This window comes from Hypanus sabinus, chromosome 15, assembly GCF_030144855.1.
Source record: "Hypanus sabinus isolate sHypSab1 chromosome 15, sHypSab1.hap1, whole genome shotgun sequence".
NCBI lineage: Eukaryota > Metazoa > Chordata > Chondrichthyes > Myliobatiformes > Dasyatidae > Hypanus > Hypanus sabinus.
The window spans coordinates 1,693,915-1,718,699 of NC_082720.1; the positions used below are offsets into that span (position 1 = coordinate 1,693,915).

Genomic DNA, 24,785 nt, shown 5'->3' on the forward strand with positions numbered 1-24,785 from the left:
TTTAGTTGAATCAACATGAGCTTGTTATTACAGGAACCATGCATACCCAGCTCAGTGAGTCTGTCAAATGAAAATACTAAGGAATGATGTTAGCATTTCATATTCAGTTCTTATTTACTGTTCTTGTAACACCAGTTCATCTAGACATTATATTATCCCTAGAGCAACTCCGTTCAAAATTTAAATAATTTGTGAATGAGCATGAACAGTTCTATGCTCATCATCCTTAAATAATTGCTGAGTGCTGATGGTGACTTTCTACAGCCTGTGTTTTGGCTTTTTGGAAATGAATTTTTTCTCTGTCTCAAGCAATTGGAAAGAAGCAATATTATTTGCAGAAGTACATTTTTCTCCACTTGTGGAAGTGCTTTAGACAGGTGGCTACTCATTTCATAGTGTTAAGTATACCAGAGCACTCTGTCTGACCATTCTTCTTCCTTAGTACAGACAGAAAATACTGAATAACAAAATATATTTCTTAATTTTCCCTCTAGAGTTCCCACTCTTGTATCATAGCTGACAACTGTTCAAATGATGTGTGCAGCATTCCTCATCTCCAATGCAGATTTCTGTTCTCCATCTAATGAGCTCTTAATTAGTCAGAAACTAAAGTTAGATGATGATGTCTCTGATAAATGTATGGTATTATGATGTTGATTCATGATTTCTGTTTCAGGATATCATTGCTAAATAAAATATAGTTGTTTGCAAAGCTAAACTACCTAACTGTGCCGTTCAAGAATAAATTCTTTCAGATCATCCTTGAAGCAAAATCATTAAGTGTTTAGTAGCTTTGGGTATTATACTGGAAAAGTAATTCAGCAAGATAAATTTTACTTTCATATTGATTTTGTCAGTATCAAGGAATGTCCATTGTTTTACTTGGGAACATATAGTTCACAGTGTTTTCAGGTATTGGGCACTACTGCTGAGAAAATTAGAATTGTAGTGGGAAAAATTATTAAAAACGCTTCTAGCAAACTCTTCTAGAAGGGTGTACAGAGTGTAAGAAAAGAGCATATCATTAGGTACTATTTATTTTTAAAATATATCATTCTTTACTGTATTTACTGGAGAAATTTTCTTGATTTCTGCCTCTGGATCAATGTAGATGATGAACATAATACTTAATAATGCTCTGGAAAAGCTGTATTAATGTTTGCCTCCTCTGGAGTCTGGCTTGAGTGATATCGTTTACATACAAAGCTGGGCATTAAACTGAGTTGGTTCTGTGAGCTGCAACATCAGTTTTGGCTGACACCAGTGTCATGACAGTACAGTGGCATCAGTTAGTACTGCTCTGGATTCAGCTTCAATCTTTTGCCCTAGTTTCAATCCTGACCTCTAGAGCTACAATCTATAAACACCAAATTTCATCTTTGTTAAATTGAATTGAATTCACTTTCGTACTTATATTTTCCACATACAAGAGGAATAAAAATCTTTGTTACATCACCGTTTAAGTGTGCAATGTGCAATATGTGGTAATTTGTAATAAATAGTATCTACAACAGGGCAGCAATAGCATAGAATACAATTGTATCAGTATGAATTAATCAGTCTGGTGGCCTGGTGGAAGAAGCTGTCCTGGAGCCTGTTGGTCCTGGCTTTTATGCTGCGGTACCATTTCCCGGATGGTAGCAGCTGGAACAGTTTGTGGTTGGGGTGACTCGGGTCCCTAATGATCCTTCGGGACCTTTTTACACACCTATCTCTGTAAATGTCTGAATAATGGGAAGTGCACAACTACAGATGTGCTGGGCTGTCCACACCACTCTCTGCAGAGTCCTGCGATTAAGGGAGATAGACCATACCAGGCAGCGATGCAGCCAGTCAGGATGCTCTCAATTGTGTTCTTGTAGAAAGTTCTTAGGATTTGGGGGCCCATACCAAACTCCTTCAACTGTCTGAGGTGAAAGAGGCGCTGTTGTGCCTTTTTCACCACACAGCTGGTGTGTACAGACCACGTGAGGTCCTCGGTGATGTGGATGATGAGGAACTTAAAGCTGTTCACCCTCTCAACCCCAGATCCATTGATGTCAATCGGGGTCACCCTGTCTCCATTCCTCCTGTAGTTCACAACCAGCTCCTTTGTTTTTGCAACATTGAGGGAGAGGTTGTTTTCTTGACACCACTGAGTCAGGGTGATGACTTCTTTTCTGTAAACTGCCTCATTATTATTTGAGATTAGGCCAATCAGTGTAGTATCATCAGCAAATTTAATTAACAGGTTGGAGCTGTGGGTGGTGACACAGTCAAAGTAATACAGAGAGTGAAGGAGAGGGCTTAGAACACAGCCCTGAGGGCTCCTGTGTTGAAGGTCAGAGGGGCAGAGGTGAGGGAGCCCACTCTTATCATCTGCTGGTGATCTGATGGGAAGTCCAGGGTCAAGGCCGAGGTCTCTGAGCTTCTTGTCGAGCCTGGAGGGAATTATGGTTTTGAATTCTGAACTGTAATGCAGGAACAGCATTCTTGCATAAGCATCCTTCTCCACATGTGTAAGGACAGTGTGGAGCTGTGGCTATTGTGTCATCTGTCTATTGGTTGTGATGGTACATGAATTGTAGGGGGTCCATTGTGGGATGCAGCACACTGCCGACGTAATCCTTGACCAGCCTCTCAAAGCATTTGCTTATTATTCAGGTGTGTGTGAAAGTAAACACACCTGCCAGTTGTAGCGTGCGAATCCTGAGTACCCACCCTGGGATGCCATGTGGCCCTGCAGCCTTGCGACTGTCCACTCATTGGAAACACCTGCGTGCTTCAGCCTCAGAGATGACCAAGATGCCGGTCACTTTGGCAGCTCTCCTCAGGGGCTCAGTGTTGGTGACATCAAACCGAGCGTAAAAAATGATGTAGCTCATCTGAGAAAGAGGTGTCAATGTTGACAGCACCTCTGTGCTTAGCTTTGAAGTCTGCGATGGTGTGCAGACCTTGCCTTAAGCTGCATGTGTTGTTGGTGGAGAGTTGTGTCTGAATCTTGTCCCTGCATTGGCACAAATCAGAAATTGAAACCTACAGCTAATTTCATTCACCCAAAGCTATGATCTCCTTCACCAATAAATACAACACGAAATACAGCAAGGAAATGGGAGCAGGTAAATGGGCTACGTGAAGCCTGATCTGCCAACCAATACAATCATGGCTGAAATGCTCCAATATTAACTGTACTGGTGTATCATGGCCCTGAACTCTCCCAAATTTTCAAAATTTATTTACCTCCTGTTTTAGTACCTCTGGTAAATTAGCCTCAGGGGCAGTAAATTATAGAAATTCATAGTTCTCAGTCAGTGGGGAGGAGAGGAGGAGCTACAGACATAATCATATCAATTTGGTAATGTGAATGATGGAGCTTACAGCATGGAAACAGGAGTTCTGACTCAACTCATTCACACTGACCAAGGTGCCTTCATGAGTTAGCCCACCTCCATACACTCATCCAAAAGTCATGTAAATATACCATATCTATCACTTCTGGCAGTTCGTTCCACACACCCACCAACCTCTGTGTGATAAACTGGTCCTTAGGTCTCCTTCATATTCTCCCTCTCAACTTAAACCTGCACCTTCTAGTTTTCAGGGTCTTCTACCCTCGCAATAAGACTGTGACCATCCACCCTAACTAGGCCTGTTATGATTTTGTAAAACCTCAGACTTCTTCAGCAAAACTCTCAAATACTGGAGAAACTCAGCAAGTAAGGCAATGTCTATATCTTCTCTTCCCCTCCCCTGCCCTCCTGATCTATCTATCATCTCTCTGGTTCCCCACTTCCTTCTCTTTATTCCATGGTCTATTGTCCTTTCCTATCAGATTCCATCTTCACCTGTTTACCTCCTACACCATTCCTAATACCTTCCAGCTTCTCATACCATTCCATTTCATTTTCCTTCCTCCACACACCCACCTGCCCCTTCACCTGGACTCATCTATCCCCTAACACCTTGTATTTTGGCTTCTGACCCCTTTGTTTCAGTCCCGATGAAAAGTCTCAGCCTGAAACATTGACTGTTTACAGTATGTCTCTCCATAGATACTGCCTATCTTGCTGAGTTCCTCCAGCATTTTGTGAGTACTGCTAAAGATTTTCAGCACCTGTAGAAACTCTTGTGTTTTTTATCCAGCTCAATGGTGCTTCCTCTATGGTTGGAATGAGAGGAATTATATTTATGAATCTTAACTAAAACGTTAGTGAAGAAAAGAAAGAAAAAACAAAAAGGGCCCATTATAATTGAACTGTTAAATGTGCACCAGTTGGAGTTCACTTCACCGGTCCTGTCGATCTCGGTGTCAGGCTCCATCAAATCATGCTCTCCCCACCAGTAGTACCCTACAACTGGTTCTCTCCAGCATCTTCTCTCTGCAACTCACACTGAACAAAAGAGCCAGCTCCCATTCTAAAGCATCTGTCATCTCTCACCATAACCCAAACACTGCTTCTACAGAAAGACCGCTACATTAATAGTGAAACTGTTCCCAGGGTGTTACAAGAGCATAAGACATAGTAGCTGAATTAGGCCACTAAGACTATCAAGTCTGCTCTGTCATTCTATCATGGCTAATATATTATCCCTCTCCACCCTATTCCACTGCCTTCTCCCTGTAATCTTTGACACCGTGACTAACCAGAATCTAACAACCTCTGCTTTAAACATAGTCAATGACTAGGCCTCCACATCCATCAATGGGATGAATTCTTGCTCATCTAAATGGATGTTCCTCTATTCTGAGCCTGTGCCCTCACTATAGAATATATCCTCTCCACACTCACCCTGTATAGGCCTTTCAATATTTGATGAGTTTCAATGAGATCCCACCTCATTCTTATAAACTCCAGTGAGTACAACCATCAAAAGTTCCCTGTATATTAACCCTTTTAGTCCCAGAATCATTCTCATGAACCTCCTTTGCACCCTCTTCAGTGCCAGGACATCTTTTTATAGATAAGGAGACCAAAACTACTTACAATGCTCCAAACACAGTCTGACCAATAAAACCTTATTCTAAAAAAGTACAGATCATCTCCTGGTGTTGTCAAATGTCTAATTTTCACATTATGTAGCTTTGTAAAAGTAATTAGTTGTCAGTACCTCCAGCTGAACTCTGCCTTTTTGTGTTTTTGCCCCTAGCCGTCAGTCTGTGGTTTTGTATTGCCACGTGCTCCTGTCCCCGCTCCTGCTCTACTCTGGCCCCTGTATCACTGAGTACTCCGTCTCTCATCTGTTTCTCATTATTACCTGTATTGCTGCCACCCGTGTCTCATTGTGCTCCACCGATCATCTGCCTCTCTGTTTATTGCTCAGTGTGCTTCAGTCCTGTGTTTTCACCTGTTTGTTGCCAGATTGTGCCAATGAATTTTCCTGAGCCTTTCCAGTATTTGTATCTGTACTCTGTCTGTCTTAATATCGACTCTGCCTGTTTCCTGATTCTGGTTTTTGGATTTCTCTGGAAGTTTTGATCTCTGCCCAAACTTTAACGCTGACTTTGTTTGCACCTCGGGATTTGTTATTCAATTAATATCACTGTGTGCACAGTAGTGGCTCTGTGATTGGATCCCTGCTCCAGCACCCTGACATTAGTAATTGTTCATAACATAATAACATAAGAACATAAGAGATAGGAGCAGGAGTAGGCCAATCGGCCCCTCAAGCCTGCTCCACCATTCAACAAGATCATGGCTGATCCAATCTTAACTCTAGTTTTCACCGAATCCCACAAGGCAACAGTGCCAACCAACAGGGCACCATGCCATCCATTTTATTTTATTATTCATCCCGCCCAAACCCATGTGATCACCCAGGGGAAAAAAAACGATTTGCCAATTGAGGAGAAAAAATCTGGAAAATTCCTCTCTGACCCATCCAGGCTATCGAAAACTGGTCCAGGAGATCACATGGCTGATCTAAACCTAGCCTCATGTCCACTTACCTGCTCGCTCACCGTATCCCCTAATGCCATTTTTATCCAGGAAAATGTCTATCTCCGTTTTGAATTTATTGAGTGTAGTAGCTTCCACAGCTCTCTGGTGCAGTAAATTCCACAGCCCCACTACCCTCTGAGTGAAGAAATTTCTCCTCATCTCAGTCCTGGAATGGCATCCCCTGATTTTAAGATTATGCCCCCTAGTCCTAGTTTCACCCATCATTGGGAACATTCTCCCCGCATCCACCTGATCAAGCCCCCTCACAATCTTATATGTTTCAATAAGATTGCCTCTCATTTTTCGGAACTCCAATGAGTAGAGTCCCAATCTACTCAACCTCTCATCATACATCAACCCACCCATCCCCGGAATTAACCTAGTGAACCTTCTCTGCACTGCCTCGAGAGCCAGTATGTCCTTTCTTAAATACGGACACCAGAACTGCACGCAGTACTCCAGGTGTGGTCTCACCAATACCCGGTACAACTGCAGTATGACCTCCCTGTTCTTATATGTTCAAACATGTTATTTTTTTAATTGTTGCTTTTTCTTGTATTACAGCATTTCAAGTATGATGAACACAAAAGCATTTTCAAAGATCCTGAAATTATGGAAGCTGCGACATAACTACCAAAACTTTACTTATTTTCCGTAAATCAGCTTGGCTCTGTTGATACTTGTTCACTTAAATGAGAATTTGAGGAATTCAATTCCTAGTTCAGAGCACAGAACTATTTTCTGAATTAATATTCCAGTGACTTCCCCAAAATGTCATTTTATGAATACAATGCAATATTGAGGTTCCAATTACCAGTTCAGGATTTGTTTCTCACTCGGCTAAATTACCAGGTTCAGATCAATGACAATTTCTCATTTTTATTATCTTGGTTGCAATGACTTACTAGTCAACTCAGTAATATTCCATCAAAATGTTTAGTAATTAGTGAAGCACTTTGGTGTATATGGGTTTGATAAGTACGATGTAAATGAAAACCCTTTCCCAAGGTAGACAGTCTTTCCACTTGCCTCAGGAAACCTCATTCTATGACTGGCAGGTTTCTCTGTTGCTTAAATATGTTACCAAATATTTTCATTAGTAAGACAAATTTGTGCCTCAGTGTTTGAATGGATGGTAAGTGAGGATGATTTGACAGATGAATGTGTGGCTGAGAAACTGGTGCACAGCGCAAAATTTCTGATTTCTGAATCACTAGGATTTCTTCTGGGGAAGATATGGGGAAGAGACAGGTTATACATGAACCTGAGGGGGACCAATATCCTTGTGCACAGCTTTGCTAGAGCTGATGGAGAGGGTATAAAGGGGATGGGAAATAGAGTGATAAGGCTTTTGGTTTACAAGCAGAGGCAGTGTGTAGTGAGACAGTCAGGAAGGACAGCAGATGATATGGCAACATTACAGTCAATGGGATGCATTGCAGTTTAAAAGGTAGACAAAATCATAAAGAGCAACGATATAGGACTGAAGGTGTTATATATGAATGCATGTAGTATACAGAAAATTGTAGATAATCTTGTTGACTGGTTAGAGATTGGCAGGTATGACGTCATGGGCATTACTGAGTTGTGCCTGAAAGAAGATTACGGTTGGGGGCTTAATATCGTTGGATACAACATGACAGTCAAAGAGAGGGCATATAATAGTGCAAAAATTAGTGGAGAGGACTTGGAAGCTTTCAAAAAACCAACAGAAGGCATCTAAAAATGTCATTAAGAAGGTAAAGATGGAATACAAAAGGAAGTAGGCAAATAAAATTAAGGATACTGAACAGTTTCTTCAGATAATGAAGTATAAACAAGATGCAAGTATTTGCACTGATCTTCACCATGGAAGACACTAACAGTATGGTGAAAGTTCCAGGTGTCAGGGGTCATGAAGTGTGTGAAGTTACCATTACTAGAGAGAAAGTTCTTGGAAACTGAAAGGTCTGAATAGGTCTAATAAGCCACCTGGACCATTTGATCTACACTCCAGGGTTCTGAAAGGTGGCTGAAGAGATTGTGGAGGCATTAGTAATGATCTCATGAATCATGAGATTCTGAAATGGTTCCAGAAGATTGGAAAACTGCCACTCTTCAAGAAGGGAAGAAGGAAGAGAGGCAGAAGAAAGGAAACTATAGGAAGTTAGTCTGACCTCAGTGATTGGGCTACTGCACAGGCCAAAAGAAGCTATTGAATGTTATAAAATTTGTCAGCTCCATTTTGCATACTAACCTCCATCGTATCCAAGACATCTTCAAGGAGCAGTGCCTCAGAAATTAAGAACCCCCATCATCTAAGACATGGCCTCTTCTTATTTATTATGTATATATATATTATGTAGGAGGTACAGAAGCCTGAAGGCACACACTCTGTGATTCAAAATAGCTTTGTCCCCTCTGTATACAATTCCTAAATGGACATTGACCCCATGAACACTAACTACTTTTTTAAACATATTATTTCTATGTTGCACTTTATACTTCCTGTAATTGATTTACTGATTTTTACTTTCTATATTATCATGTATTGCATTGAACTGCTGCTGCTAAGTTCACAAATTTCACGACACATGCCAATAAACCTGATTCTGACTCTGAGATGATATTCAGTGTCAAAAACAGCTATGAAGGCCAAGTCTTTATATTTAAGACAGAGGTTGATAGATTCTTGATTGGTCAGAATATGAAGGAATATGGGGAGAAAACATGAGATTGGCACTTTAGGCAAATTGAATTGCCATGATGAAATGATAGGGCAGATTTGATGGACTAAATGGCCTATTTCTACTCCTGTCTTATGGCCTTATGGTCTTATGATGGTGTGATCCCAGTACACATGATAATAATAATAATAATAAACTAATACCAGTCATAGTAAACTGATATGAATACTAGTCTACAGCATGGTACTTTGTTCCACTTTAACTGAAGATGTTGATTTATAAATTAAGGATCAGAAAATATTCCAGTTCTTAGGGTGAAAAGACAAGTCTGTGCTCTGAGTAATGAACTGAATGAATTAACTGTGTTCCAATTAATGCTTTGGACATTAATTTCTACTTTAGGGGTTGAATCACAAAAGTTTGGAAGAAGCTGCTGGAGGCTCTGTTAAGATGCTTTTTACAGGGTGCTTTCATTTTATTATTTTGAAATGTAGTATCAGGAACAAATATAGACTGCTTTTGAGTAAAAGTGTACACTGTTTTCTTCTGTGTGCATGAAAATAGGATTGTGAGTCAAGTATATGTGGTTGTTAGTACCCCTCAGAGGTACGGTGCTTGGTCATTTCAGCAAAGCCAGGAAGGGAGCTCTGATTTTTTTACAAGACATTAGTGAGACTGCATTTAGAGTATTATGAGCAGTTTTGGGCCACTTATCTATGAAACTTGTTGCTATTAAGCCACCACCTTGCTCTAATATTCGATTGCAGTGGCTACCTGACATGTAAAGCTATTGGTTCCCTCCTCCATATTAAATTTGGAACCTGGAATGCCAGAACTGAAGCTGAAGTTGCTATTGGATTTTGTCCAGGGAAAACATAGAGAGCAGAGCAATATCTGTAGTCATTTACTTTATACCATTTATATTACACTGCCTTTTGTAAACTTATGAAAAATGTAGCTTCTTACCAACATGTATTTGTTTTCATTTCTTGGGTAATAAAATTGGCACTGTCTGTGATACCCATGTCCGTAAAAAGAATTCCCAATAATCCCTATTTGGATTCCTTGATTGATTCATCCTAGTCAATATCTATGAATTGGGAAGAGGCTCTTCAACATGCTGACTATGTTCCTCTAAATCTTTTTTGTAGGTATTTTTATGAAGACTTAAATGAAAACTGCAAATTAAATCAAATGATGAAGAAGGGGCAAGTGGGACTGCCATTGTGGGACGAGGCCAGTGGTGAAAGTAGGAGAGTCAGACTTTGACCTAAGAGGCTGAGGCCGAAGACACAGGTTTGAAGATTTTGTCTTGGTTTCCCATTGTACAGTGCAGGCAGGTTGACAGATATGGCCGTGGAAGATGACCATAAGTTATAGGAGCAACGGTAGGCCATTCAGCCAGTCGAATCTGCCCTGCCATTCAATCATAGGCTGATCCAATATTTCGAGTCATCCCCACTGTCCTGCCTTCTCCCCATACCCTTTGATGCCCTGGCTAAACAAGAACCTATACATCTTTGCCCCCAATGACTTGGCCTCCACAGCCACTTGAGGCAACAAATTTCACAGATTTACCATCCTCTGACTAAAGTAATTTCTCCACATCTCTGTTCTAAATGGACGTCCTCCAATCCTGAAGTCATGTCGTCTCGTCTTGGACTCCCCTGCTATTGAAAATAACTTTACCATATCTAATCTGTTCAGGCCTTTTAACATTTGGAATATTTCTATGCGATTTCCCCCCTCAATCTCCTGAACTCCAGGGAATACAGTCCAGGAGCTGTCAGACGATCCTCATAACGGTAACCTTTTTATTCCTGGAATCATTCTTGTGAATCTTCTCTGAACCCTCTCCAATGTCAGTATATCCTTTCTAAAATAGGGAGCCAAAAACTGATGTCACAAGTGCTTTATAGACCCTCAACATCATATCCCTGCTCTTATATCCGATAACACTAGAAATGAATGCAACATTGCATTCACCTTCTTCACCACTGACTCAACCTGGAGGTTAACCTTTTACCCTTTATATACTTTAAAAAAACTTTTAGCATCTTATTTGATATTAGTTGCAAGCTTCCTTTCATAATTCATCATTTGGGAGGAGTGCTCCTCCTGTAGGAGGTGGAAATTCTAAGAACCTGATAGCGTCCCTGATGGCTACACCTGCACTAAGGAGCTTGAGTTGGAGTTGGATGACCTCAGGATCATCTGGGAGGCAGACCAGTTGATAGATAAAACTTTAGAGCAGGTGGTTACACCTAGAGTGCAGAATTCAGGGAGTTGGTGGCTGAACACCCGAGAGAGGTAAAGGGAGAAAGAAGCCAGTGCAGGGAGTCTGTGTAGCCTTTCCCTTCAGTCACTGGTATAACCCTTTAGATACTGATGAGGGGGATGACCTGCCTGGGCAAGGCAGCAGCAGCCAGACCAATAGCACTGTGATTGGCTCTGGGTCTCAAAGGGGTAGGGTGAAGTCAGGCCGAACAATAGTCATAGTGGACTCGATAGTCAGGGGAAAGTTAGGAGATTCTGCGGCAGTAACAGAGACACCGGGATAGTGTGTTGCCTCCCGGGTGCCAAGGTCCAGGATGTCTGTCAGCAGTTGCAGAATATTTTTGAAGGGGGAGGGTGAGCACCCAGAGGTCGTGGTACATGGTACCAATGACATAGGCAGGAAAAGGATAGGGGTCCTGCACAGTAAGTTTGGGGAGTTAGGAAGGAGGCTGAAGAGCAGGACATCTGAGGTGGTAATCTCCAAATTACTCGTGGTGCCATGAAAGAGAGAAGGTCAGAACAGGAAGATAGCGCAGACAAATCAGTGGCTGAGGAGATGGAGAGGGGGCAAATTTTCAAGTTCTTGGATCATTTGGAACCTTTTCTGGGGAAGGGGGACCATGCACAATTGTGATGAGTTGTACCTGAACTAGAGGGGAGCCAATATCCTGGGAAGGGGGTTTGCTAATGCTATTGGTGAGGGTTTAAACTAGATTTGCAGGGTGGGGTGGGAACCGAAGTGAAGAGGCAGAGGATGGGGAGGTTGCCGCACAAGTAGAGACAGCTTGTATGTAGGGAGTTTGTGAGGAAGGATGGGCAGATATTAGAGCGAAGATGCACTCATCCTGATGGTTTGAGATGTGTCTATTTTAATGCAAGGAGGATCATAAACAAGGCAGATGAACTTAGAGCGTGGATCAATACGTGGAACTGTGACTTTGTGGCCATTACAGAGACTTGGATGTCTCAGGGGCAGGAATGGCTGAGTGTACCAGGCTTCAGATGTTTCAAAAAGGACAGGGTGGGAGGTAAAAGAGGTGGAGGAGTTGTCCTGCTAATCAGGGATAGTATCACAGCTGCAGAAAAGGAGAAAGTCTTGGAACAATTATCTACTGAGTCAGTGTGGGTGGAAGTCAGAAACAGGAAGGGGACAATAAGTCTACTAGGTGTTTTCTATAGAATCCCCAATAGTAACAGAGACATTGGGGAACAGATGAGGAGGCAGATTCTGAAATGGAGCAATAATCATAGGTTTATTGTGATGGGAGATTTTAACTTTCCTAATATTGACTGGCATCTCTTCAGAGCGAGGGGTTTAGATGCGGTGGAGTTTGTTAGGTGTGTTTAGGAAGGTTTCCTGATGCAATATGTAGATAAGCCAACAAGAGAGAAGAGACTGCATGATCTGGTATTGGGAAATGAACCTGGTCAGGTGTCAGACCTCTTAATGAGAGAGCATTTTGGAGGTAGTGATCATAACTCTTATCTCCTTTACCATAGTGCTGGAGAGGGATAGGAGCAGACAATTTGGGAAAATATTTAATTGGGGTAGCCGGATATATGATGCCATTAGGCAGGAACTTGGGAGCATACTTTGGGAGCAAATGTTCTCAAGGAAGTGCATGGCAGAAATGTGGCAAATATTCAGGAAACATTTGCAGGGCATTCTGCATAGGTCTGTTCCATTGAGGCAGGGAAAGGACGATAGGGTAAAAGAACCATGGTGTACAAATGATGCAGAAAATCTAGTTAAGAAGAAAAGCTTATGAAAAGTTCGAGAAACTAGGTACAGTTAGAGCTCTTGAAAATTGCAAGGGTGCCAGGAAGGAGCTCAAGAATGAAATTAGAAGAGCTAATTAGAAGGGGCCATGAGAAGGCCTTGGCAAGCAGGATTAAAGAAAGTCCCAAGGCATACTACAAGTATGTGAAGGGCAAAAGGGTGAGAATAGGGCCAATCAGGAGTGAGAGTGAAAGCACGTGCATCAAGTCGGAGGAGGTAGGGGAGGTATTTAATGAAGTATTCACCAGTGAAAAGGACCTTGGCAATTGTGGAGATGGTTTACAGTGGACTGAAACTCTTGAGTGTGTAGACATTAATAAAGGGGATGTGCTGGAGCTTTTGAAAGATATTAATTTAGATAAATTAGAGTGCATGGAATGGGCTGTCGGCGGCGGTGATGGAGGTGGATACAATAGGGTCTTTAAAGAGACTCCTGGATGGATAAATGGAGCTTAGAAAAATAGAGGGCTATGGGTAATCCTAGGTAGTTCAAAGGTAAGGACATGTTCGGCACAGCTTTGTGGGCTGAAGGGCCTGTATTGTACTGTAGGGTTTCTATAAGTCACCGGGACCAGATGAGATATAACCTAGGCTACTTTGGGAAGCAATGGAGGAGACTGCTGAGCCTCTGGCGATGGTCTTTGCATCATGAATAGGGACAGGAGAGGTACCAGAGGATTGAAAGGTTGCAAGTGTTGTTCCCTTGTTCAAAAAAGGGAGTAGAGATAGCTCAGGAAATTATAGAGCAGTGATTCTTACTTCAGTGGTGGACAGGTTGTTGGAGAACATCCTGAGATGTAGGATTTATGAGCATTTGGAGAAACATAATCTGATTAGGGATTGTCAGCACGGCTTTGTCAAGGGGAGGTCATGCCTTAGGAAACTGATTGAATTCTTCAAGGATGTAACAAAACACACTGATGAAGGTAGAGCAATAGATGTAGTGTATATGGATTTCAGTAAGGCATTTGTTAAGGTTCCCCATGCAAAGGTCCTTCAGAAAGTAAGGAGACATGGGATCCAAGGAGACCTTGCTTTGTGGATCTGGAATTGGCTTGCCCACAGAAGGCAAAGTGTGGTTGTAGATGGTTCATATTCTGCATTGAGATCGGTGACCAAATGTGTTACACAGGGATCTGTTCTGGGAAACTTCCTCTTTGTGATTTTTATAAATGACCTGGATGAGGAAGTAGAAGGGTGGGTTAGTAAGTTTGCTGATGACACAAAAGTTGGGAATGTTGTGGATAGTCTGGAGACTATCAGAGGTTACAGCAGGACGTTGATAGGATGCAGAACTGGGCTGAGAAGTGACAGATGCGGTTCAACCCAGATAAATTAGAAGTGCTTAATTTTGGTAGGTCAAATTTGAAGGCAGAATGCAATATTAATGGTAAGACTCATGGCAGAGTGGAGAATCAGTGAGATCTTGGGGTCCATGTCAAAGCTACAGTGTTGTTAAGAAAGTGTATAGTGTGTTGGCATTCATCAACCGGGGGATTGAGTTTAACAGCCGTGAGACAATGTTACAGCTATACAAGACCTTAGTTATACCCCACTTGGAGTACTGTGTTCAGTTCTGGTCACTTCAGTACAGGAAGGATGTTGATACTATAGAGACAGTGCAGAGGAGATTTACAAGGATGTTGCCTGGATTCGGGAGAATGCCTTATGAGAATAGTTTGAGTGAACTTGGCCTTTTCTCCTTGGAGTGACGGAGGATGAGAGGTGACCTGATAGAGGTGTATAAGATGATGAGAAGCATTGATCGTGTGGATAACTAGAGCTTTTTCCCAGGGCTGAAATGGCTAACACGAGGGGGTATAGTTTTGAAGTGCTGAAATGGGTTCTGAGGGAATGTCAGGGGTAGGTTTTTCACACAGAAAGTGGTGGGTGTGGATTGCACTGCCAGCAATAGTGGTGCAGGTGGATACAATAGGGACTCTTTGATAGGTCCATGGAGATTTAAAAAGTAGAGGGCTAGATGTTAGGGAAATTGTTAGTTCCTAGAATAGGTTACATGGTCAGTACAGCATAGTGGGCTGAAGAGCCTGTAATGTGCTGTAGATTTCTGTTTCTATGTTAAGTGTAGTTACAATAACTTCTCAACTACTTTCACTGTCAGCACCCATATGTACATCACTCCCTGCATAAAGACATTGCCCATAAGGTTCCTTTTAATTCTCTCAGTTTATGCCTGTGTCCCTTAACTTTTGGTTCCTGTTCCCTGAGTGAAAAAAATAAACTGTTCATTGACCATGCCTATGCCCCTCATGATTTTATACACCTCTACAAGGTCACTGCTTAGGGTATTAATCTCCAAGGAACAGAGTTGCCCACATTCCCCCAAAAGCTCAGGCTCTCAAGTCCTGGCAACATGTAAACCTTGTTCTAATTATTCCTTTCTGCATCTGTGTCACTAAAACTAAACTGACTGACTAGCAGTGTTAAGTTTATGTTGATGTTTCTTGTAATTCTGAGCAATATTTGAACATGTATATTCCTTTAGTTTTCTGACAACTCTGGTGTTTAAGAAAGTTGCAATGTTGTAGCCTTGTAAGCTAAACACATACAAACAGAGAATCCAGACGCATTTCAATTCCTCGGACCCCCGGCGCATGTGGCATGGCATACAGGTCATTACAGACTTCGAACCACCTAGTACTGAGCCCCCTTCCGGCTCTGCATCCCTCCCTGATGAGCTCAATTACTTCTACACTCACTTTCATTGAGGGAGCAAGGAGGTCATCCTCAAAGCGGATCTCCCACCTGATGAACTGCCTCCCTCACCTTCCAACTCTGATGTTTGCGCCACCCTGAGCAGGGTGAACGTACGGAAGGCAGCTGGTCCGTGTGCTCAGAGTCTGTGTGGGGCATTTCCCGGGGTTTTCACCCTGAGCAGGGTGAACGTACGGAAGGCAGCTGGTCCGGATGGAACACTGGGCCGTGTGCTCAGAGTCTGTGCGGGGCAGTTGGCTGGGGTTTTCACCCTGAGCAGGGTGAACGTACGGAAGGCAGCTGGTCCGTGTGCTCAGAGTCTGTGTGGGGCATTTCCTGGGGTTTTCACCCTGAGCAGGGTGAACGTACGGAAGGCAGCTGGTCCGTGTGCTCAGAGTCTGTGTGGGGCATTTCCCGGGGTTTTCACCCTGAGCAGGGTGAACGTACGGAAGGCAGCTGGTCCGGATGGAACACCGGGCCGTGTGCTCAGAGTCTGTGTGGGGCAGTTGGCCGGGGTTTTCACCCTGAGCAGGGTGAACGTACGGAAGGCAGCTGGTCCGTGTGCTCAGAGTCTGTGTGGGGCAGTTGGCCGGGGTTTTCACCCTGAGCAGGGTGAACGTACGGAAGGCAGCTGGTCCGGATGGAACACCGGGCCGTGTGCTCAGAGTCTGTGTGGGGCAGTTGGCCGGGGTTTTCATCCTGAGCAGGGTGAACGTACGGAAGGCAGCTGGTCCGGATGGAACACCGGGCCGTGTGTTCATAGACTGTGTGGGGCAGTTGGCTGGGGTCTTCACGGACATTTTCAATCTGTCCCTGGCCCGGGCAGTTGTCCCCACAAGCTTCAAGATTGCCACCATCGTGCCAGTGCTGAAGCATTCCGCTGCCACGGGGCTGAATGACTTACTCCCATTTGCACTCACCCCCATCTTTGCCAAGTGCTTTGAGAGACTGGTTCTATCACATCTGAAATCCTGTCTGCCCACTACCCTGGACCCCCATCAATTTGCCTATCACACCAACAGGTCAACAGAGGACGCCATCTCCACAGCACTCACTCTGTCCTGACCCACCTGGACAGCCCCACCTCTTATGTCAGAATGCTGTTGATTGACTTTAGTTCAGCATTCTGTACTGTGACCCCTTTCAAACTGATCGCCACACTTCGCTGGCTTGGTACAGGTGGACCCCCTTTACTAAGGTTTCCTATGAAACCTTTCTTAAGCCGAAATGATGTAAAGCGAAGAACCATTAATTTATATGGGAAAAATTTTTGTAAATGCGAAAATCCTCTTTGTAATGTGAAGACAGGTTAATAATGTAGGTCTTTTATAAAAGCGAGGTGGTGTAAATTGAACGTTTGTAAATCGGGGGACACCTGTATCAGCTCATCCCTCTGCAATCAAACCTTGGACTTTCCGTCTAACGAACCCAAACCTGTTAAATTAGACGACCTCTCCTCATCCACTCTCACCTTGAATACCAGCGTGCCTCAAGGCTCTGTGCTGAACCCTCTTCTGTACTCTCTTCACCCATGACTGCATTCCTGTACATGGGTGTAACTCCATAATCAAGTTTGCAGATGACACCACAGTGATTGGTCTGATCTGATTGGGTATGACGAGACGGCCTACAGGAACAAGGTCCAGTACCTGTCCACGTGGTGTGCCAACAACAACCTCACCCTTAACACCCAGAAGACCAAGGAGATCATTGTGGACTTCAGGCATGCTAGAAGCCACACTCACGTCCCCATCTACATCAATGGAGCTGCAGTAGAGTGTGTATCAAGCTTAAGTTCCTTGGTGTCCACATTTCCGAGGATTTCACCTGGTCCCTGAACTCCTCCATCCTGATCAAAAAGGCGCAACAGCTCCTTTATTTCCTGCGGAGCATCAAGAAAGCTCACCTTTGTCTCAGGATATTGACGGACTTTTACCGCTGTACCCTTGAGAGCATACTCACCAACTGCATCTCAGTGTGGTATGGCAACTGTCCCGTATCGGACCGCAAAGCACTCCAGTGTGTGGTGAAAACTATCCAGTGGATTATCGGCACCCAATTGCCCACCATTGAGAACATCTACCATAAACGCTGCCTGGGCAGGGCAAAAAGCATTATCAAGGATGCATCTCACCCTAACCAAGGACTTTTTACTCTCCTCCCATCCTGTAGGTGCTACAGGAGCCTCCGCTCCCGCACCAGAAGGCACAGGAAGAGCTTCTTCCCTGAGGCTTTGACCCTGCTGAACCTCAGATCACAGTATTGCACCCATATTGTACTGTCTCAGTACTTTTATACTGTGTGCTGTAGCACTTACTTTTTATTCAGTTATTTTGAAAATAACACTATTCCTTGCATTTCTGGTTAGATGCTAATTGCATTTCATTTGGCTTTGTATCTGTACTTGGCACAATGACAATTAAGTTGAATCTAATCTAATCTTTACCTCTACAATTTTGATCCTATTTTCAAGACTGAAGTTAAACTATTAAGATAATTTTATCTCCAGTTTTGTCTCTTAGCAGATTGTATAACCTTTACTGATCAAGAAAAAACCTCTCCTTGATAGTTGCTATATATGTCATGTTCACTAAAGAAGTTGAACCTGGCTCTGGCAGCACTTGAATACCACATGATTTCTCAATGCAGCTTCATCATCAAAACTTTGAAACTAGTATCAAGGCCTTGACAGGCTGAGGACGAGAAGAGCTTTCCCTGTCTTTTCCTGCACACAAGGCATCTCTGCTGAGGATGAGACAGTCATCTAAACGAGGCATTGATCGTCCTGCACACAAGGCATCTCTGCTGAGGATGAGACAGTCATCTAAACGAGGCTTTGATCGTGTGCATAGTCAGAGGCTTTTTCCCAGGGCTGAAATGGCTAGCATGAGAGGGCAGAGTTTTAAGGTACTTGGAAGCAGGTACAGAGGAGATGTCAGGGGTAAGTTTTTTATGTAGAGAGTGGCGAATGCGTAGAATGGGCTGCTGGTGCCAGTGGCGGAGAAGGATACGATAGGGTCTTTTAAGAGACTCCTGGATAGGTACATGCAGCTTAGAAAAACAGCGGGCTATGATAATCCTGGGTAACTTCTAAAATAAGAACATGTTTAGTACAGCATCATGGGCTGAAGGGCCTGTATTGTGCTGTAGGTTTTCTATGTTTCTATCCATCTACTCTTACAAAGAATGTCTAGAAAATGATGCAGTGCTCATTGTTGAGGTTTAGCTTCTACAACTAGCTAACACAGGACTATGTTCTCTTGGACTCTTTCTCGAGAGACACTGACGAAAGCATCAACTGCTGCTGGAAGATTATTAACTTTGGTCTACCTGAAATGTGCTAATCTTCCAATGCAAAGAGCTATCAATGACTAAATGTTGACTGTCACATTGCATTGTTGAGTACTACATGCTCAGTGGCATGTTGAAGCTTGGCATGGCCCTCACAGAGGCGTCAAGTAAAGAGCACAGTTTAAAAGCCTCTCATCATTGAACATTGAAGAGCTGCAACATTTGGAAATACTCCTTAGACTTATTGCTCATGCCTGTGTGATTATTATACATATATTGCATGCTTACAAATTTTTGAACAGAATATATTTCTGAAAAATAGTGTAATCTAGTCAGAGATGTTGTTTTATTGTGAAAGCGGTTCAGGTGAAGGTACTGGTTTTCGGCATTGATACATATTATGAAAACAAGACTTCTTGAGGGCTGTCTGTCAAATTTTAGTACAGGTATTTTGTTGGTCAGGAACAGGATTTGGAAAAACTGTTGAAGTGGATAGGTGTAGTTTTGTCACAAGTACCAAGACTCAGTGGAAAAACTTTAATGCAATACATAATTATATCAAGATAGTAAACACATTAGGGTGTGGGGGGGTTATATCAAGATAGTAAACACATTAGGGTGTGGGGGGGTTATATCAAGATAGTAAACACATTAGGGTGTGGGGGGGTTATATCAAGATAGTAAACACATTAGGGTGTGGGGGGGTTATATCAAGATAGTAAACACATTAGGGTGTGGGGGGGTTATATCAAGATTGTAAACACATTAGGGTGTGGGGGGGTTATATCAAGATAGTAAACACATTAGGGAGTGGGGGGTTATATCAAGATTGTAAACACATTAGGGTGTGGGGGGGTTATATCAAGATTGTAAACACATTAGGGTGTGGGGGGGTTATATCAAGATTGTAAACACATTAGGGTGTGGGGGGGTTATATCAAGATAGTAAACACATTAGGGTGTGGGGGGGTTATATCAAGATTGTAAACGCATTAGGGTGTGGGGGGGTTATATCAAGATTGTAAACACATTAGGGTGTGGGGGGGTTATATCAAGATAGTAAACACATTAGGGTGTGGGGGGTTATATCAAGATAGTAAACACATTAGGGTGTGGGGGGGTTATATCAAGATCGTAAACACATTAGGGTGTGGGGGGTTATATCAAGATAGTAAACACATTAGGGTGTGGGGGGGTTATATCAAGATAGTAAACACATTAGGGTGTGGGGGGGTTATATCAAGATTGTAAACACATTAGGGTGTGGGGGGGTTATATCAAGATAGTAAACACATTAGGATGTGGGGGGGTTATATCAAGATTGTAAACACATTAGGGTGTGGGGGGGTTATATCAAGATAGTAAACACATTAGGGTGTGGGGGGTTATATCAAGATTGTAAACACATTAGGGTGTGGGGGGGTTATATCAAGATTGTAAACACATTAGGGTGTGGGGGGGTTATATCAAGATAGTAAACACATTAGGGTGTGGGGGGGTTCTATCAAGATAGTAAACACATTAGGGTGTGGGGGGGTTATATCAAGATAGTAAACACATTAGGGTGTGGGGGGGTTATATCAAGATTGTAAACACATTAGGGTGTGGGGGGGTTATATCAAGATAGTAAACACATTAGGGTGTGGGGGGGTTATATCAAGATAGTAAACACATTAGGGTGTGGGGGGGTTCTATCAAGATAGTAAACACATTAGGGTGTGGGGGGGGTTATATCAAGATAGTAAACACATTAGGGTGTGGGGGGGTTATATCAAGATAGTAAACACATTAGGGTGTGGGGGGTTATATCAAGATTGTAAACACATTAGGGTGTGGGGGGGTTATATCAAGATTGTAAACACATTAGGGTGTGGGGGGGTTATATCAAGATAGTAAACACATTAGGGTGTGGGGGGGTTATATCAAAATTGTAAACACATTAGGGTGTGGGGGGGTTATATCAAGATAGTAAACACATTAGGATGTGGGGGGGTTATATCAAGATTGTAAACACATTAGGGTGTGGGGGGGGTTATATCAAGATAGTAAACACATTAGGGTGTGGGGGGGTTATATCAAGATTGTAAACACATTAGGGTGTGGGGGGGTTCTATTGAAGACCCTGACCTGGAGTTGCACTTTGACTGATTCTTTGTGGGAATGGGACCCGCTCTCAGGGCCTCACAAATGGCCACTGTAACGTTCTCCTTCGGGTGTAACGAAACGCCGAATTTAACGTCCGGATAAACCACAGCCAATGCAAACCAGATCGCAGTAAGATTAACCATTTACTGTTCACTCTTCACATTAACATATGGTGAAAACTGTTGATAAAACAATACAAGATTGATACAGTGTTTGTTCCTTCCTTAATATCACATTTCAAGTGTAAATACTTGCAAAGGTGACTATAACTACATTACACTAAGGTGCAGTATACAGGGAGAGTTTACCTGCTCCATTGACTACTTTAAATACACTTCCATGCAAACTATCCGCGACTCTTTAACTAACGAAAGCATAAACATTATCTACCGTCGTTACTTCTAACAGGATCGGCATTAACATCTTAGTTTCAATATATCGATTATCTATTAACTTACAGCGTTGCTCTCACTGTGATTTCTCATGCCTGCAAAACTGCTTCTGCTCAGGTGAGCCTCGTGGAAAGCCCCCACCCTCGCGCTAATTTCAAACCGGTGTTTTCCCACAAGACGCGGCGAAACCGGATGTGACGTCATCGCATGCCGATATATTTTACATGCAATGAATATACTTTAAACACTTCTAATTCTAACTAGAAAATACTATTGAATGAATTACTAAGCGAAAATATTATAAACTAAATAACTGTCGTAAAGACAGCACACTCCCCGCTTGACCTTCGTAAGGTCACAATGAGCAGAGTACAAACTTAGTCTCTTAATCAGTCATTGGGTAGAAGTAGAATAACTTCTGTAACTGGCCTTTGGTAAAGTTTCACATCGCCTTGGTCGGTAGTCTTCAATTCGATCTTCCTGACATGTCCATCCTCGCTAGGGAATGTAGCAGTGATTCTGGCCGTTGGCCAGCTGTTGCGGGCGATTTGCTTGTCCCTGAGCAGGACTAAATCTCCAACTTGAAGATTCCTTCGGGGTTCTGTCCACTTTTGTCTCTGTTGCAACAAAGGTAGATATTTTTGTCTCCAGCGAGGCCAGAACTGATTTGCCAGAGCCTGGACTTGTCTCCATTGCTTTGTGTACAAATCCTTGTCTGAGAAGTCTCCTGGTGGAGGAGGTGTAGCTGCCTTCTGTGTAGGGAGCATTGACGGTGAAAGTATAAAGGGGTTTTCTGGGTCAGAAGACACAGGTAGGAATGATTGTGCGTTTATAATGGCTGTGACCTCTGCCATTAGGGTGCACAGTACCTCGTGGGCCAATCGGGTGCGTTGCTGCATCTCAGGTTTCCTTTTCTGGGTTTTCCGTAAGGACGTGAACCGTTTGACTGCCTGCTCTTTGTTATCTGGTGAGTGCTGGCGTGGTTCTCTGAAAGGCAATGGGGCAACCCCATTATTTGCTTCATCTCTGACGACCTTGGTGTCTTTGGGTTTTAAAGAAATGGTATCTTGAGCTGATTGTGCAAGTTTGTTTCCGTGCTCGGTTTGAACAAAAACTGACTGACCTAGCGTCTCGTCGGTTACTTTACGCTTGGTAATGTCTTGTTGTGCTTCTTTAGGGTACACCTCAGTGAGGCAGATCTCGGAACAATAACGGCTTGACTGAGTTTGACCGCAAACTTCTGTACAGTTCGAGCTGACAATTGTTGTCCTGGAGTGAACCTCTCCCTCCCCGCCGTCCTGTTGTGGGGGTGAAGGAGCGTTGACGGTTCTTTCATTCTTGACTTCATCACGGAGCCGTGAGGGTAAATTTCCTTCCTCGTATGGATGTGATGCAATCGTGACTCTCTGAGGTTCCTCGTAGCTGGGGAAGTTATCGAATACGTATGGAGAGGGGAGACGAGCCTGCCTGTCTATTTGAGATTGTACATAGTCGCTTGTGCGTTCCAGTCTGGTCCTTTCTAAAGTAGATCTTGCTTCGGTCAGATCACGCGACCCTTCAGCTTCTTCTATGTACTCTGCTTCCGCCATGGCAGCTTCTTCTTCTCTTTCTAGCTGCAGCACTTGCAACTCTGTTGATATTTTTGCCATTTCCAACTGGGTTTCGGCTTCTCGGGCGGCCGCTTCGGCTTCTCTGGCAGCCGCTTCGGCTTCTCTGGCAGCCTTTTCTTTCTGGATTTCGGCTTCTCTGGTGGCCAGTTTCATTTTCAAAACTGCTTCTTGTCTGGCGTAACGCAGTCGCACCTTGGCGGCTTCTGCCTTGGCTCTTGCCTGGGTGGACTTACTTGATGTCGGTTTACTGCCCCTGTCGCTGGGCGGCGTCGACTTGATGCTGGATTGAGCTGACATTGCAGCACTTGAAACACCTGATAATGCCGCTTTTTCACTGTAACGTTCTCCTTCGGGTGTAACGAAACGCCGAATTTAACGTCCGGATAAACCACAGCCAATGCAAACCAGATCGCAGTAAGATTAACCATTTACTGTTCACTCTTCACATTAACATATGGTGAAAACTGTTGATAAAACAATACAAGATTGATACAGTATTTGTTCCTTCCTTAATATCACATTTCAAGTGTAAATACTTGCAAAGGTGACTATAACTACATTACACTAAGGTGCAGTATACAGGGAGAGTTTACCTGCTCCATTGACTACTTTAAATACACTTCCATGCAAACTATCCGCGACTCTTTAACTAACGAAAGCATAAACATTATCTACCTTCGTTACTTCTAACAGGATCGGCATTAACATCTTAGTTCAATATATCGATTATCTATTAACTTACAGCGTTGCTCTCACTGTGATTTCTCATGCCTGCAAAACTGCTTCTGCTCAGGTGAGCCTCGTGGTGAGCCCCCACCCTCGCGCTAATTTCAAACCGGTGTTTTCCCACAAGACGCGGCGAAACCGGATGTGACGTCATCGCATGCCGATATATTTTACATGCAATGAATATACTTTAAACACTTCTAATTCTAACTAGAAAATACTATTGAATGAATTACTAAGCGAAAATATTATAAACTAAATAACTGTCGTAAAGACAGCACAGCCACTATTTGATATCTCAAGGATGTGACCGAGAAGACCAGCGCACCTTCAGGGTTCCGGATTCTCGTAGCTGATTCTAGGCCAGTGCCCCTGACTGAGGCATTGTGGGAGAACATGGAACATCAGGAGCAGCAGTTTGGCTGCCGGGGTTTGTGTCCAGAGAGCTGCACCTTTCTGGTGCTGATTCTCTGTGTGCAGAGCTTAGAAGAAGCAACCCAACAAACTTTTAACATAGTTAATCAATGAGTTGTTTGTTATGTCTCCCCTGTCACTGTGAAACAGGCGCATCTTTTTCCCTTATTAGGGAGAGAGAGCCTGTGGTATGTCAAATTATTGGGGGAACATATAGTTTAAGGGTTCTGCAAGTCTGTGTCTTTATTGATGCTTTGCTGCATGCGAGTGCTCGGTGGAGGGTGCTGATGATTTTTTGCTGATGGGGGAGGAGTCTTTGCCGGTGCTGATTGGGTGTGGGAGGGGAAGTTGGGGGCTGCTTTAGGGTTCTAATGGTTTAATTATTGTTCATTCTCTTTGGCATTCCTCTGTTTTCACTGTTACATACCCCATGGGTATCTTGATTCTGTCACATGATCATGATGTGATTGAGTATCTGGTGAGCATGATGTAATGGTCTTGTGATGGTGGGGTGATGTAATTGTCCTGCCAATGAGAGGTCATGTGATGGCCTGTTTCAACAGGTTTTTTTGTAATTTTTTTATTGAAGTTCATCATCAAACAAACATTTCCATAAGATGTATTTCAGACATTGTACATATGTATCATATCTGTCACAAATCACAACATAGTATTTATCTGAGGTATACACTTATAGAAAAGAGTGGAAAGAAAAAAACAAGCAAAAGGAAGGAACTATGTACAAGTAGGGAGTGATTTTTTTTTACAACAGATTCTTTGATTTGTGAGAATAAAATCAGGCCTATGAGGCATTACATAGTTAAACCATTTTTCCCAGTATGTATCAAATT

General features: G+C 43.1%; 1 protein-coding gene across 1 annotated transcript; it reads right to left on the reverse strand.

Annotated features, from left to right (window-relative positions):
- Positions 1-21,544: 21,544 nt before the first annotated feature.
- On the reverse strand, positions 21,545-23,569 carry LOC132405117 (uncharacterized). The gene is made up of 2 exons (XM_059989821.1): positions 23,537-23,569; positions 21,545-23,258 (listed from the first exon to the last, which is right to left on the reverse strand). The coding sequence occupies exon 2, from the start codon at positions 23,089-23,091 to the stop codon at positions 21,574-21,576; it is 1,518 nt and encodes a 505-aa protein (XP_059845804.1). The 5' UTR covers positions 23,092-23,258; positions 23,537-23,569; the 3' UTR covers positions 21,545-21,573.
- Positions 23,570-24,785: the final 1,216 nt, after the last annotated feature.

Bases quoted from the DNA above. Each gene is read 5' to 3' on its own strand.
- LOC132405117 (XM_059989821.1), bottom strand. From the start codon at position 23,091: ATGTCAGCTCAATCCAGCATCAAGTCGACGCCGCCCAGCGACAGGGGC.